Here is a 17,043-nt window from a genome sequence, read left to right on the forward strand (position 1 = left end):
AATAAAAGGGGCAAGGAATAAATAATAAAAGTATAGTCAAAGGAAGGGTGGTCTATTTGGAGACCAAAAAGAGTGGGAATAAGAGGTTCGAGAAGTAGAAAGGCTTGAAAACTCCGGCTTCTTCCTCTGGCGCAGAGACTGTGAAGGGGAATCGAACCGAAGTTTTCAAAATGACTAAATGTTTCCTGAGGGTAAAGAGTGAAAGATTCTCACAGGCTGGTGAATGAGTAGCAAGTGATTCTCACTGGAGAGTTTGGGGGGCGCGGGATGGAGGGGGGGGGAGGGAAAGAGAGTCTCAGGGAGGGTAGTTGGGGGGGGGGGGGGTCTGAGGGAGGGATCGGGGGGGGGGAGGGGAGGGAAGAGTAGCTCAGGAATTCCGCCATGTCTGCCTCTCTCAGCCCGCGTGCACTCCACATCTGCTGAAAGCTTCTCCGATGTTCCCTCGGGCCTGCACCCCAAATATTACAATAACTACAACCCCCCCCCCCCCCCCGATTTGGGCCGAGGTCAACCCCCTCCCCATTCAGGGCCTGGGAGTCTACACCGTCAGACACCTGGCCACAGACTGTAGTCTGGGAGTCGAGGCACCCCACTGGCCCAGCCACAGACTCCAGTCTGGGAGTCTAGACACCCCACTGGCCCAGCCACAGACTGGGGTCTGGGAACTGGTGGATCGCGCAGACGAATGCCAGAGGATTTGCGGCTGCTGGTTGCCATTTTCAAGCCGCGCTTTACCTGTATCACCACAATGGACATCGCAATGGACCCGAGAACAACTGTCTGCTGCTCAATCAACTCCTCGATCTCATTGTAGCAACCCTGAAACAAAGACAGGCGTTAGCACCCTGCCTCACACAACATCGCAAACACTTCACTCCGAGCGGGATCCTGAATAATCGCACACCTACCGGCACAAACCACTTGCTGGGGCTGTTCTGTCCACAATCTTTGCTGTACTCCTTGCAGCAGGAGTCGGGGACAATGTTATCGCCCAGCACTGGATCCCAGTCAGTGGAGTTATCCACACCGCAACACTCGTACTGCGAGAGAGAGAGAGAAACACACTTCACTGTAATGGTACTGAGCAGGGATGGGCAGAGAGAGAGCGAGAGAGAGAAGGGGAGGGGGGGGGGGGAGCGAGAGAGAGAAGGGGAGTGTGAGTGTGAGTGTGAGTGTGAGTGTGAGTGTGAGTGTGAGTGTGAGTGTGAGTGTGAGTGTGAGTGTGAGTGTGAGTGTGAGTGTGAGTGTGAGTGTGAGTGTGAGTGTGAGTGAGTGTGAGTGTGAGTGTGAGTGTGAGTGTGAGAGTGAGTGTGAGAGAGAGAGAGAGAGAGAGAGAGAGAGAGAGGGAGAGAGAGAGAGGGGGGTTTGCCGGGTCGGGTCAAGGTATGAGACGGGGAAAGAGATGGGAGGAGTGGAGAATGAGAGTGTTGATTCACTGCGTGCAGTATGAAGACATTAATGGGCAAGATGTGAGGAAACTCTGCCCCACTCACTGATACGTACTTCTGTCTGAATGATGTTCCACGCATTGGTGAGTCCAACATTCCCCTCTGATCCGTAGAATTTGAGCCCTATCTTCAGATCCGCCCGTGCATACTCCGCTACCTGTTGGACAACAAGGAGAGCCTGTAGTTGAGGTAGGGCCTGACGCCAGGGAATCGCAAGTCACACTGCAGCATCGTGTTGACCCCTCTCCCACGTGGCCCCCCCCTCCCCCGCCCCCCCACTCCCGCGTCGCCCAGGCTAATATTGGGGCCAAGGTCCAAGGGAGCCGTTCAGTGACTGCAACACCACCATTCTCCATATACACAGAATTTGAAACAAAATAAAAGAACTATGTATATAAAGTGTAAATTGAATAGGCACCATTGTTGGAATATTGTTTTACAAAATATAAAAGAAGATTTTTGTGGCACCCAGGGAATGTGTTACACCCATTGGGAAGACCGAAGCCATTGTTTTCAGTCCCCGCCACAAACTCCGTTCGCCTCTGATTCAGAAGGTTGTGGGTTCAAGTCCCACTCCAGGGACTTGAGCACAAAAATCTTGGCTGACACGCCCAGTGCAGTGCTGAGGAAGCGCTACACGGTCAGAGGGGCCATCTTTTGGACATTAAAGATCCCATGGAACTATTTCGAAGAAGAGCAGGGGAGTTATCCTTGGTGTCCTGGGGCCGATATTTATCCCTCAATCAACATAACAAATTAGATGATCTGGTCATTATCACATTGCTGTTTGTGGGAGCTTGCTGTGTGCAAATTGGCTTCGACGTTTCCTACATTACAACAGTGACTACACTCCAAAAGTACTTAATTGGCTGTAAAGCACTTCGAGACATCCTGAGGTTATGAAAGGCACGACAGAAATATAATTTGTTGTTGTTGGATTGGATGAGCTGGAGCGTGACCCACACTGGGAGAGGGGAGGGGGCTATAACACTATAGGGTCACTGTACCCACACTGGGAGAGGGCTATAACACTATAGGATCACTGTACCCACACTGGGAGAGGGCTATAACACTATAGGGTCACTGTACCCACACTGGGAGAGGGCTATAACATAGAAAATAGGTGCAGGAGTAGGCCATTCGGCCCTTCGAGCCTGCTCCACCATTCGAAAGATCATGGCTGATCATTCTCTCAGTACCCCTTTCCTGCGTTCTCTCATACCCCTTGATTCCTTTTGCAGTAAGGGCCATATCTAACTCCCTCTTGAATATATCCAATGAACTGGCCTCAACAACTCTCTGCGGTAGAGAATTCCACAGGTTAACAAATCTCTGAGTGAAGAAGTTTCTCCTCATCTCAGTCCTAAATGGCCTACCCTTTATCCTAAGATTGTGTCCCCTGGTTCTGAACTTCCCCAACATCGGGAACATTCTTCTCGCATCTAACCTATCCAGTCCCGTCAGAATCTTATATGTTTCTATGAGATCCCCTCTCATTCTTCTAAACTCGTGTATAAAGGCCCAGTTGATCCAGTCTCTCCTCATATGTCAGTCCAGCCATCCCAGGAATCAGATCAGTCTGGTGAACCTTCGCTGCACTCCCTCAACAGCAAGAACGTCCTTCCTCAGATTAGGAGACCAAAACTGAACACAATATTCCAGGTGAGGCCTCACCATGGCCCTGTACAACTGCAGTAAGACCTCCCTTATTCAAATCCCCTAACTATGAAGGCAAACATACCATTTTTGCCTTCTTCATCGCCTGCTGTACCTGCAAGCCAACTTTCAATGATTGATAAACCATGACACCCAGGTCTCGTTGCACCTCCCCTTTTCCTAATCTGCCGCCATTCAGATAATATTCTACCTTGGTGTTTTTGCCCCCAAAGTGGATAACCTCACATTTATCCACATTATACTGCACCTGCCATGCATTTGCCCACTCACCTAACCTGTCCAAGCCTCTTAGCGTCCTTCTCACAGCTCACACCGCCACCCAGTTTAATGTCATCTGCAAACTTGGAGATATTACACTCAATTCCTTCATCTAAATCATTAATGTATATTGTAAAGAGCTGGGGTCCCAGCACTGAACCCTGCAGCACCCCACTAGTCACTGCCTGCCATTCTAAAAAGGACCCGTTTATCATGACTCTCTGTTTCCTGTCTGCCAACCAGTTCTCTATCCACGTCAGTACATTCAACCCAATACCACGTGCTTTGATTTTGCACACCAATCTCTTGTGTAGGACCTTGTCAAAAGCCTTTTGAAAGTCCAAATGCACCGCATCCACTGGTTCTCCCATGTCCACTCTACTAGTTACATCCTCAAAAAATTCCAGAAGATTTGTCAAGCATGATTTCCCTTTCATAAATCCATGCCGACTTGGACCGATCCTGTCACTGCTTTCCAAATGCGCTGCTATTTCATCTTTAATAACTGATTCCAACATTTTCCCCACTACCGATGTCAGGCTAACCAGTCTATAATTATCCGTTTTCTCTTGTTCTCCTTTTTTAAAAAGTGGTGTTATATTAGCTACCCTCCAGTCCATAGGAACTGATCCAAAGTCGATAGACTGTTGGAAAATGATCACCAATGCATCCACTATTTCTAGGGCCACTTCCTTAAGTACTCTGGGATGCAGACTATCAGTTCCCGGGGATTTATCAGCCTTCAATCCCATCAATTTCCCCAACACAATTTCCCGCCCAATAAGGATACCTTTCAGTTCCTCCTTCTCACTAGACCCTCAGTCCCCTAGTACTTCCGGAAGGTTATTTGTGCTTTCCTTCATGAATACAGAACCAAAGTATTTGTTCAACTGGTCTGCCATTTCTTTGTTCCCCATTATAAATTCACCTGAATCTGACTGCAAGGGACCTACATTTGTCTTCACTAATCTTTTTCTCTTCACATATCTATAGAAGCTTTTGCAATCAGTTTTTATGTTCCTGGCATTCTTCCTCTCATACTCTATTTTCCCCTTCCTAATTAAACTCTTTGTCCTCTTCTGCTGCATTCTAAATTTCTCCCAATCCTCAGGTTTGCTGCTTTTTCAGGCCAATTTATATGCCTCTTCATTGGATTTAACACTATCCTTAATTCCCCTCGTTAGCCACGGTTGAGCCACCTTCCCCGTTTTATTTTTACTCCAGACAGGGATGTACAATTGTTGAAGTTCATCCATGTGATCTTTAAATGTTTGCCATTGCCTATCAACCCTTTAAGTATCATTTGCCAGTCTATTCTAGCCAATTCACGCCTCATACCATCGAAGTTACCTTTCCTTAAATTCAGGACCCTAGTCTCTGAATTAACTGTGTCACTCTCCATCTTAATATTACCATATTATGATCACTCTTCCCCAAGGGGCCTCGCACAAGATTGCTAATTAGTCCTTTCTCATTACACATCACCCAGTCTAAGATGGCCAGCCCTCTAGTTGGTTCCTCGACATATTGGTCTAGAAAACCATCCCTAATACTCTCCAGGAAATCCTCCTCCGCCGTATTGCTACCAGTTTGGTTAGCCCAATCTATATGTAGATTAAAGTCGCCCATGATAACTGCTGTACCCTTTATTGCACGTGTCCCTAATTTCTTGCTTGATGCTGTCCCCAACCTCACTACTACTGTTTGGTGGTCTGTACACAACTCCAACTAGCGTTTTCTGTCTTTTGGTATTCCGCAGCTCCACCCATACGGATTCCACGTCATCCAAGCTAATCTCCTTCCTTATTATTGCATTCATTTCCTCTTTAACCAGCAACACTACCCCACCTCATTTTCCTTTCTGTCTATCCTTCCTGAATGTTGAATACCCCTGGATGTCGAGTTCCCTGCCTTGGTCACCCTGGAGCCATGTCTCCGTGATTCCAATTATATCATATTCATTAATTGCTGCCTGTGCAGATAATTCGTCCACCTTATTACGAATACTCCTCGCATTGAGCCTTCAGGTTTGTCTTTTTAAACACAATTTTGCTGTAATGTGGCCCTTTTTGATTTTTGCCTTGGGTTTCTCTGCCCTCCACTTTTACTTTTCTTCTTTCTATCTTTTGCTTCTGCCCCCATTCTACTTCCCTCTGCCTCCCTGCTTAGGTTCCCATCCCCCTGCCATATTAGTTTAACCCCTCCCCAACAGCGCTAGCAAACAGTCCTTCTAGGATATTGGTTCCGGTCCTGTCCAGGTGCAGGCCGTCCGGTTTGTGCTGGTCCCACCTCTCCCAGAACCGGTTCCAATATCCCAGGAATTTGAATTCCTCCCTTCTGCAACACTCCTCACACAATAAGGCCACTGTACCCACACTGGGAGAGGGGAGAGGGCTATAACACTATCGGGTCACTGTACCCACACTGGAAGAGAGGAGAGGACTGTGACACTATATGGTCACTGTACCCACACTGGAAGAGGGGAGAGGACTGTAACACTATAGGGTCACTGTACCCACACTGGGAGAGGGGAGAGGACTGTAACACTATAGGGTCACTGTACCCACACTGGAAGAGGGGAGAGGACTGTAACACTATAGGGTCACTGTACCCACACTGGGAGAGGGGAGAGGACTGTAACACTATAGGGTCACTGTACCCACATTGGGAGAGGGCTATAACACAATAACTATAGGACATGTTCTGTAGCCACATACCCAAATACTGAGGCCCTACACTGGGGAGAGAAGGTTAATTGAATTTGCTCCAGTTTTTCAACTTGCTATTAAAATGAAATCCTGCTATTAATCTAGTTTATTTTTGTTTTCATGCTCATTCAATTCTTCGTAACTCCACACGGTTTAGCTGTACTACATCGCCGAATTATCCAAAAGTTTGAATCAACTGATGTGGAATTGGAAGTAGATGGGACATTGTTATATTTCACATAAAAGGAAAAGGAGGCCACGCTGATTGAAAGGAGATGGGCCCAACAGCCTCCTCTTCTGTGCTGTACCATTCAATGTGATTGGAAAGATGAGGCGAGGGCGCTGTCACGAGGTGAGCTTTGATCTTTTTAATTCTGCCGCAGTTGAGAGATATTTCCTGGGATCGAGTGCATACATTTGAAGAATTATTTGAAATGCAGCTATTGGTTTGTTGCCCCAGTGATTGACAAAACCGAGTGTGGGGCGAAGGTCAAACATTAATTGATGCCTCCTTTCCCCAATGGCCATCAATTCCATCAGCAAATTGGCCCCAAGAGCCTTTGGGCAGCAATAAGCTTCGACTTGGGTTTCCAGAGCGGTCAATTATTGATCAGTGGTGTCAAGATGTCACCTCGAAATGACCTTTCCCTCAAGTGGCTGCTTTAATTTAGCCATTCCTTGGATTCTTGTGTGTGAAACGTAACAATGTCACGGTCCCGTCTACTCTTAATTCCACGTCAATCAATTCAATGAATCTTCACTCCCAATGTCGGGCCTCAATAGTTGGGTGTGTGGGTCCTTGTTCAGGATGGAGGGAGTGGCTGCCCGTGCGCGACACTGGGGGAGGAGGAGGTTCGTCGAGCGGTGGGACTCTACGCAAGGCTCACTATCCGGGCGAGTGTGAATCGGGCTACGGTGATTATAGCAGCACGGGTTCAGGGCGCTCACGTCTGTTGAGTTTGGGTGAAAGTGTTGCTATCATGATTGTTGCCTGTGACCCCTTCACGCCTCACAGTGGCAGCCTTGTGCTCCATACGCCCCTTTACATGGCCTGTCCCCGAGTGGGTGCGGTGCCCTCAATCCCGATCCAAACGGGAGATCGAGAGCCAGCGGCAGTTGGTGAGAGGGGAGCGACCTATCAAAAGCCCAGCGGGAGATCGAGAGCCAGCAGCAGTTGGTGAGAGGGGAGCGACCTATCAAAAGCCCAGCGGGAGATCGAGAGCCAGCAGCAGTTGGTGAGAGGGGAGCGACCTATCAAAAACCCAGCGGGAGATCGAGAGCCAGCAGCAGTTGGTGAGAGGGGAGCGACCTATCAAAAGCCCAGCGGGAGATCGAGAGCCAGCAGCAGTTGGTGAGAGGGGAGCGACCTATCAAAAGCCCAGCGGGAGATCGAGAGCCAGCAGCAGTTGGTGAGAGGGGAGCGACCTATCAAAAGCCCAGCGGGAGATCGAGAGCCAGCAGCAGTTGGTGAGAGGGGAGCGACCTATCAAAAGCGTACCGGTGCAGCGACAGCGGGAGAGAAAGCAAAATAGAAGTAGAAAGTAATCAAAAAGTGACGTCACAGCCAATGTGGTAAGTGATTGGCTGGTGATTGGTAAGTAGCTTTTCTTTTCTTTTTTATATCAGTAAGTGAACTGCAACATTGTTATTACCAATTTAAGGGTATCTAAGGTTAAGACATGGCAGGAGAGCTCGGCCATGTGATATGCTCCTCCTGTACCATGTGGGAACTCGGGGACACTTCCGGTGTCCCTGGGCGCTACGTGTGTGGGAAGTGTATCCGCCTCGAGCTCTTGACGGTCCGCGTTGCGGAATTGGAGCTGAGGGTGGATTCACTCTGGAGCATCCACGATGCTGAGAATGACGTGAGTATCACGTGTAGTGAGTTGGTCTTACCGCAGGAGAAGGGTCCACAGCCAGATAGGGAATGGAAGACCAGCAGGAAGAGCAGTGCAAGAAAGATAGTGCAGGGGTCCCCTGTGGTCATCCCCCTGCAAAACAGATACACTGCTTTGAGTACTGTTGGGGAGGATGACTCATCAGGGGAGGGCAGCAGCAGCCATGTTCATGGCACCGTAGGTGGCTCTGCTGCAAAGGAGGGCAGGAATAAGAGTGGGAGCGCGATAGTGATAGGGGATTCGATGGTGAGGGGAATAGATAGGCGTTTCTGCGGACGCAACCGAGACTCCAGGATGGTACGTTGCCTCCCTGGTGCAAGGGTCAAGGATGTCTTGGAGCGGGTGCAGGACATTCTGAAATGGGAGGGAGAACAGCCAGTTGTCGTGGTGCACATTGGTACCAACGACATAGGTAAAAAAAGGGATGAGGTCCTACGAAACGAATTTAAGGAGCTAGGAGCTAAATTAAAAAGTAGGACCTCAAAAGTAGTAATCTCGGGATTGCTACCAGTGCCACGTGCTAGTCAGAGTAGGAATCGCAGGATAGCGCAGATGAATACATGGCTTGAGCAGTGGTGCAGCAGGGAGGGATTCAAATTCTTGGGGCATTGGAACCGGTTCTGGGGGAGGTGGGACCAGTACAAACCGGACGGTCTGCACCTGGGCAGGTCCGGAACCAATGTCCTCGGGGGAGTGTTTGCTAGTGCTGTTGGGGAGGAGTTAAACTAATATTGCAGGGGGATGGGAACCTATGCAGGGAGACAGAGGGAGACAAAAATGAGGCAAAAGCAAAAGACAGAAAGGAGATGAGGAAAAGTGGAGGGCAGAGAAACCCAAGGCAAAGAACAAAAAGGGCCACTGTACAGCAAAATTCTAGAAGGACAAAGGGTGTTAAAAAAGCAAGCCTGAAGGCTTTGTGTCTTAATGCAAGGAGTATCCGCAATAAGGTGGATGAATTAACTGTGCAAATAGATGTTAACAAATATGATGTGATTGGGATTACGGAGACGTGGCTCCAGGATGATCAGGGCTGGGAACTCAACATCCAGGGGTATTCAACATTCAGGAAGGATAGAATAAAAGGAAAAGGAGGTGGGGTAGCATTGCTGGTTAAAGAGGAGATTAATGCAATAGTTAGGAAAGACATTAGCTTGGATGATGTGGAATCTATATGGGTAGAGCTGCAGAACACTAAAGGGCAAAAATCGTTAGTGGGAGTTGTGTACAGACCTCCAAACAGTAGTAGTGATGTTGGGGAGGGCATCAAACAAGAAATTAGGAGTGCATGCAATAAAGGTGCAGCAGTTATAATGGGTGACTTTAATATGCACATAGATTGGGCTAGCCAAACTGGAAGCAATACGGTGGAGGAGGATTTCCTGGAATGCATAAGGGATGGTTTTCTAGACCAATATGTCGAGGAACCAACTAGGGGGGAGGCCATCTTAGACTGGGTGTTGTGTAATGAGAGAGGATTAATTAGCAATCTCATTGTGCGAGGCCCCTTGGGGAAGAGTGACCATAATATGGTGGAATTCTGCATTAGGATGGAGAATGAAACAGTTAATTCAGAGACCATGGTCCAGAACTTAAAGAAGGGTAACTTTGAAGGTATGAGGCATGAATTGGCTAAGATAGATTGGCTAATGATACTTAAGGGGTTGACTGTGGATGGGCAATGGCAGACATTTAGAGACCGCATGGATGAATTACAACAAATGTACATTCCTGTCTGGCGTAAAAATAAAAAAGGGAAGGTGGCTCAACCGTGGCTATCAAGGGAAATCAGGGATAGTATTAAAGCCAAGGAAATGGCATACAAATTGGCCAGAAATAGCAGCGAACCTGGGGACTGGGAGAAATTTAGAACTCAGCAGAGGAGGACAAAGGGTTTGATTAGGGCAGGGAAAATGGAGTACGAGAAGAAGCTTGCAGGGAACATTAAGGCGGATTGCAAAAGTTTCTATAGGTATGTAAAGAGAAAAAGGTTAGTAAAGACAAACGTAGGTCCCCTACAGTCAGAATCAGGGGAAGTCATAACGGGGAACAAAGAAATGGCAGACCAATTGAACAAGTAGTTTGGTTCAGTATTCACTAAGGAGGACACAAACAACCTTCCGGATATAAAAGTGGTCAGAGGGTCTATTAAGGAGGAGGAACTGAGGGAAATCTTTATTAGTCGGGAAATTGTGTTGGGGAAATTGATGGGATTGAAGGCCGATAAATCCCCAGGGCCTGATGGACTGCATCCCAGAGTACTTAAGGAGGTGGCCTTGGAAATAGCGGATGCATTGACAGTCATTTTCCAACATTCCATTGACTCTGGATCAGTTCCTATCGAGTGGAGGGTAGCCAATGTAACCCCACTTTTTAAAAAAGGAGGGAGAGAGAAAGCAGGGAATTATAGACCGGTCAGCCTGACCTCAGTAGTGGGTAAAATGATGGAATCAATTATTAAAGATGTCATAGCAGCGCATTTGGAAAATGGTGACATGATAGGTCCAAGTCAGCATGGATTTGTGAAAGGGAGATCATGCTTGACAAATCTTCTGGAATTTTTTGAGGATGTTTCCAATAAAGTGGACAAAGGAGTACCAGTTGATGTGGTATATTTGGACTTTCAGAAGGCTTTCGACAAGGTCCCACACAGGAGATTAATGTGCAAAGTTAAAGCACATGGGATTGGGGGTAGTGTGCTGACGTGGATTGAGAACTGGTTGTCAGACAGGAAGCAAAGAGTAGGAGTAAATGGGTACTTTTCGGAATGGCAGGCAGTGACTAGTGGGGTACCGCAGGGTTCTGTGCTGGGGCCCCAGCTGTTTACATTGTACATTAATGATTTAGACGAGGGGATTAAATGTAGTATCTCCAAATTTGCGGATGACACTAAGTTGGGTGGCAGTGTGAGCTGCTATGAGGCTGCAGAGTGACTTGGATAGGTTAGGTGAGTGGGCAAATGCGTGGCAGATGAAGTATAATGTGGATAAATGTGAGGTTATCCACTTTGGTGGTAAAAACAGAGAGACAGACTATTATCTGAATGGTGACAGATTAGGAAAAGGGAAGGTGCAACGAGACCTGGGTGTCATGGTACATCAGTCATTGAAGGTTGGCATGCAGGTACAGCAGGCGGTTAAGAAAGCAAATGGCATGTTGGCCTTCATAGCGAGGGGATTTGAGTACAGGGGCAGGGAGGTGTTTCTACAGTTGTACAGGGCCTTGGTGAGGCCACACCTGGAGTATTGTGTACAGTTTTGGTCTCCTAACTTGAGGAAGGACATTCTTGCTATTGAGGGAATGCAGCGAAGATTCACCAGACTGATTCCCGGGATGGTGGGACTGACCTATCAAGAAAGACTGGATCAACTGGGCTTGTATTCACTGGAGTTCAGAAGAGTGAGAGGGGACCTCATAGAAACGTTTAAAATTCTGACGGGTTTGGACAGGTTGGATGCAGGAAGAATGTTCCCAATGTTGGGGAAGTCCAGAACCAGGGGTCACAGTCTAAGGATAAGGGGTAAACCATTTAGGACCGAGATAAGGAGAAACTTCTTCACCCAGAGAGTGGTGAACCTGTGGAATTCTCTACCACAGGAAGTAGTTGAGGCCAATTCACTAAATATATTCAAAAGGGAGTTAGATGAAGTCCTTACTACTCGGGGGATCAAGGGGTATGGCGTGAAAGCAGGAAGTGGGTACTGAAGTTTCATGTTCAGCCATGAACTCATTGAATGGCGATGCAGGCTAGAAGGGCTGAATGGCCTGCTCCTGCACCTATTTTCTATGTTTCTAATCTGGGCCAACCCCATTTTCTGTGGCTCTCTTCCCCATTTGAACACCTCACTCTCAACCAACCGTGGCACCTCATCGTCCTTTCACCCCTCCCCCCACCTCTGAGCACCCACCCCGCTCTCCCCGGGTCTCCCCCCTCCCCCCCTCCCTCAACCACAAGCACCCACCCACATCCCCCTCTCCCCCCCCCCCCGCACCACAAGCACCCTCCCCCCACGCCCCCCCCCCTCTCCCCACCCCCGAGCACCCTCCATGTGAACTCGCACTCATATCCACTTCTCAAACTTGCAAATCCCACAAGGCCTCAGCTCCTCCAACACACACTGCCATCCATCCCTCCGGTCTGCCACTTGCATCAATGTCAGTCCCTCCATGAATTTGGTCTTGGCCTTATTTCCACATTTGATGCCTTTATCCACTTTCTACAGCCCCCGTCCATCTTGCATGGGTCACTCTTGCCCCAGGAACCCAAACCCTTCCCTCCAATCACACACATGCAAGTCTCTTATCTTCTGTTCCGAAACTGACTGGCAAGTGGCATCAGGAGTAATCCGGACATTTCCCGCCCTTAGTCCCTGCTCGTTAATCTCTCTGCTAATTCTTATAACCCCTAACCCCACATAGCCTTAAGACTTGCCCTTTTCCTAAAGCTATAGGTTTCTCACCGAACATTAAGATTCAGATTATGAATTAAAATGCCCCCTCCCGGCGGAGCACTGTTTGAAGACCATACTCCATTCGTCTTGTGTTTACTGCATCAGGTTTGGAATTCCAGTGTTCTAAGCCCAGAATCCGCTCGAGTGTGCTTGGATATTCATTGCATGCCGACTAATTAGCTTGTCGTTGGTTTCTGTAATAACAGCTCACTAAACTAGCCAAGAGACCCCAATTAGAGGGTTAGAATCACCAGCTGGAAAGCTCATTCTGATAAGAATGCTCTCCACGAAGGCAGATAGGAAGCCACTGTTGGTGCCTGTCCCATACACACATTTTAGTATTACACCTGGCCCAATGGGCCACCTGTGTTCTATCTGCCACTTGGCGGTGCCACTCTGTTGGCTGCGTCTGAGCGATGGTCATGCTGTGGTTTTATGTGCAATTCAGATGTACGACCTGATCTGACATTGGTGAAAATCGAATGTCTGAAATGCCCACTTGCTTAGATAAAAGAATGCATTGGGGGGGGGTCTGGGAGAGCAGGAGGTGAGGGAATCCGGGGGGGGGGGGGGGGGGGTGGAGAAAGAGAGAAGAGACTCTGAGAAAGAGGTTTCGAGGCTGTCTAAACGCAGGAGAGAGGTGCCAAGGCAAAGTGATTTTAGAAATGAGTTGGCGGCAGGAATATAACTTTCTCCAATATCGGAGCAGAGGGCAACATTCTGGGACACGAGGCAAAGGGGTGAAGGCTGGACAAGGTTTCCTGTACAATGGAGGAATTGAAAAAGTGCACAAAGGATTGAAGTCAATTCACTGGAAGTTCCTCCCTGCAGTAATCTCCCGCTCCCCGCCCCTCGCCAACCTCCGGCTGCCGAGTGTGTTACTCCCCTGCGCCCCGCTGATTTCGGATTCAGCTCCAAACTGCGTTTCTGACCTCTGCCCGCTCACAGCCCTCGTCCGGGCAGGCAAGCGTTTGGCTGTTTGATTGGTAAGTATCTCTCTTTCTCTTTCATAGTCAGATAAGTTTAATTAGAGAGACAGCAGGGCAGCTCAGTCCCGTGGAGTGCACATCCTGTGGCACGTGGGAAGTCCTGGACGCTTTGCGCAGCCGAGACAACCACGTGTGCCGGTGTCTCCAGCGTTTCGGAGCTTGAGCAGCGGCTGGAGTCACTACGGTGCATCCGCGGGGCTGAGAGCTACATTTCAGGAGGTGGTCACCCCGCAGTTTAAAAGTGTGCAGGCAGAGGGGAAGTGGGTGAACACCAGATGAAGTAAGAACGCTAGGCAGGTAGTGTAGGAGTGTGGGGTCGGGGGTGGGGGAGTGGGTTGTGGGATGGGGTCTCGGAGAGTTGCCCCAACAGTTGCCTCAACTTTGGAAACGCAAGACCACGAGTTCCTGGAATCGGAGGAATAGACGCTTTGTGGTGACTCGCCATTTGGCCCCTCGAGCCTGCTCCATCATTTAAGAAGATCATGGCTGACCTTCTACCTCAACTCCATTTCCCCATATCCCTCGATTCCCTTAGTATCCAAAAATCTATCAATCTCAACCCTGAACATATTCAATGACTGAGCCTCCACAGCCCTCTGGGGTAGTGAATTCCAAAGCTTCACAATCCTCCGAATGACAAAATGTCTCCTCATCTTAGCCTGAAATGGCCGACCCCTCATCCTGAGACTGTGATCCCCGAGTTTTAGACACTCCAGCCAGGGGGAAACATCCTCTCAGCATCTACCCTGTCAATCCCCCTCAGAATCTTGCATGTTTCATTGAGATTACCTCTCATTTTTCTGAACTCAAGAGAGTATAGGCCCAATCTACTCAATCTCTCCTCATAGGACAACACTGGGCTATCAATCTCTCCAAGAGCAGCCTTATGACCCATTTAAAACATTGTCGGCCTGTCCTGTCCTTTCCCTCCTCAGTCCCATTTTGTTGAACCGCCCAGACTCACTCTGGTTCATCTCCGGGTCGCTTGGGGGGGGGGGGGTTATCTGACCTCCGACCTCCATCCCCCTCCTCGACAGCATAAATGTTGAAGTTTTATTCAAAGTGTACGGGGAACAGGAAGAGAGCAGATGGCTGAGCACAGGGTCGATGGGCTTCTCGACGTGGTGTTTAATCTCCACGATGTGCTAGCCGTGCTCTGCAGTTGCTGACTATTTGCCCAAAGTTTCCTCTCCACTTTCATACAAAGAAATCTTTTGCAAATGGGAAGCAGAGATTGATTGTAACGTTTAGGGTGACCCTGACCCCCAGTGACATCCCTGAGCTGAGCTTCAGGCCGGTGAGAGAGAATGTGTTTTGAAAGGTTTTGCAGTCCTCGGGAGTGAAGGGGCTTGTCAGCTTGCTCCAGCTGGTTTGAGAGATTACTGACGGCAGCGAGGGCAAGGTCACCGGCCTTTACCAGGAGGACTGATCCTTCTGTACAGGCTGATTAGGCCCCACCATCTGCTCTCTCAGATGGAATCAGTGCACGTAACCCAGATTACAAGGACAGATAGAAATAGCTTCAGCAGCGAGAGGTTCTTGCACAAGTACATACTTTAGGGAAATAAATCTTGGTTGTAGTTATTTAAATGTTTACAAGTCGGAAAGGGGTACAGAGGTTGAATGATCAGCCATGATCTTATTGAATGGCGGTGCAGGCTCGAATGGCCTGCTCCTGCACCTAATTTCTATGTTTCTACGTTTCTAAGGATTTAAGTCTGTCTGATTTTCCTCGGGTTTGATGCAATCCGCTGACTGAAGTAATTCACTGCAGGCATATTATGTAAATGTGTCGGCTTGTGTCCCGCCCAAAACAAGACATGTTCACCAATTACTCAGAAAAAAAACAGTTGTTCACTGAACACAACCTACGTCAGCCAATGGAAAGGCAAACACTGAAAGCAGCACAGACACGGGTCATGCCACGGGAACATCTCCGCTTGTTAATGATTGCGGTGCTGTGTGAGGAGGGGGCACGGAGCTGGGAATACCCACTACATGGAGGGGCAATGGGAATTTGCTGAGTGTGGGAAAGAAATGCAGAGGGGGAAGGAGATGCCAAATGCTTTAAACCAAGGGGCAACAGTAAAGATATAAATAATCAATCAGAGTAATTCATTCGGGCTAAAGGGATTTCTTTCAGCAAAATGGTGGGACATCTGAGACCCATTGTCTGCAATTCCTGTGCTGTTGGGATGCTCCAGTATGCTCCGTGTGCCTGGGATAACCACTTGCATAGGAAGTGCCTGCAGCTGCTCAAACTCGAGCTCAGGGCTTCTGAGCTTCAGGAGCGGCTGGTGGCATTGGGGAGGTGGAGAGTTTCTTGAAGCGCTCATTCCAGGAGGTGGTCACCCCGCAGCTACAGAGTGTTCAGAAGGATAGTAAGGGGGTGGCCACCCGGCAGGGTAGAAAGAGGGAGGCAGTGCAGGAATCCTTCGGGAGTGTGGGCACTCTCAAACCGGATTTGGCCGCCGAATACCAGGCAAGGGTGACGACACGGCGGGGAAGTGAAGTCTAGAGCGCATCTACGGCACTGAGGGGCAAATGACTGCACAGGGAGCATGGCAAGGTGTAGAAATGCACTGGTCATTGGGGATTTTGATAGTCAGGGGGATGATAAACCATTTCTGCAACTGCTGACGTGAGTCCCACATGGTGTGGGGCCTCCTGTGTGCCGGTGTAAAGGGTCAGAAGTCGTGGTTCATGTGGGAACCAATAACACAGGAAGGAAAAGGGCGGAGATCCTGCGACCTGAGTTTCAGGAGCATGGGGGGAAATTAGAGAGCAGGACCTCAAAGATAGCAATCTCTGGATACTCCCAGTGCCATGCGCTAGTGAGTATAGGAATTGTCGGATAAGACAGGTTTACGCATGGCTGGAGAAATGGTGCAGGAGAGAGGGCTTCAGATTCCAGGGGCTTTGGCACCAGTTCTGGAGCAGGAAGCAGCTGTTCAAGGTGGATGGGTTGCACCTCAACGGAGCTGGGAGCAATCTCCTCACAGGAAGGTTAACTCGTGCTGTAGGGGGAGGGTTTAACCTAATTGGGCAGGGGGCTGGGCACCAGGATGATACATTGGAGAGGGGAAACAAGGTGCAGAGGGGACTGGGAGAAGCAAATAGCACTAGAGTAAAGGAACAACTCTGAAATAGGAGGGATCAGATGGCGGGCAAATGTGTGGCAGTCCAAGAGGGGCTTGGAGTGCATGTGTGTAAATGCACGGGGCGCGGTAAATAAGGTTGGTGAGTTGCAGGCGCAAGATGCCACCTGGAACTGAGATATAATGGCAATACTGAGACTTGGCTCAAAGAAGGGGATGATTGGGAACTTAATATTCCTGGCTACAAGGTATTCAGGAGAGATAGGGAAGTAAAAAAGGAGGGGGTGGCAGTGTTGATCAAAGTAACTACTATCGCAATGGAGAGGGTTCATGTATGTGAGTGGTCAGAAACAGAGTCAATTTGGTTAGAATGAAGGAATAGAGGAGCGATTATGCTACTGGGTGTGTACTGTCAGACACCAAATAATGGGAAGGAGATAGAGGAGCAAATTTACAGGCATATTACAGAAAGATGCAAGATCTAGACAGTAGTGATAATGGGGGACTTCAATTATTCTA

The 17,043-nt window shown here is 48.8% G+C and overlaps 1 protein-coding gene across 4 annotated transcripts in view; it reads right to left on the minus strand.

The window, feature by feature from the left end:
* The window catches only part of LOC139280617 (tetraspanin-9-like), a 230,992-nt gene that overhangs the window by 11,983 nt on the left and 201,966 nt on the right, over positions 1-17,043 (minus strand). For all 4 annotated transcript variants that reach the window (XM_070900177.1, XM_070900178.1, XM_070900175.1 and 1 more), the window contains 3 exons: positions 1,504-1,605; positions 909-1,040; positions 736-819 (listed from right to left, as the gene is read on the minus strand). In XM_070900177.1, the coding sequence (XP_070756278.1) occupies positions 736-819; positions 909-1,040; positions 1,504-1,605 (318 nt within the window). The remainder of the gene's footprint in view (positions 1-735; positions 820-908; positions 1,041-1,503; positions 1,606-17,043) is intronic.

Source organism: Pristiophorus japonicus, chromosome 15 (assembly GCF_044704955.1).
Source record: "Pristiophorus japonicus isolate sPriJap1 chromosome 15, sPriJap1.hap1, whole genome shotgun sequence".
In the NCBI taxonomy this organism is placed as follows: domain Eukaryota; kingdom Metazoa; phylum Chordata; class Chondrichthyes; family Pristiophoridae; genus Pristiophorus; species Pristiophorus japonicus.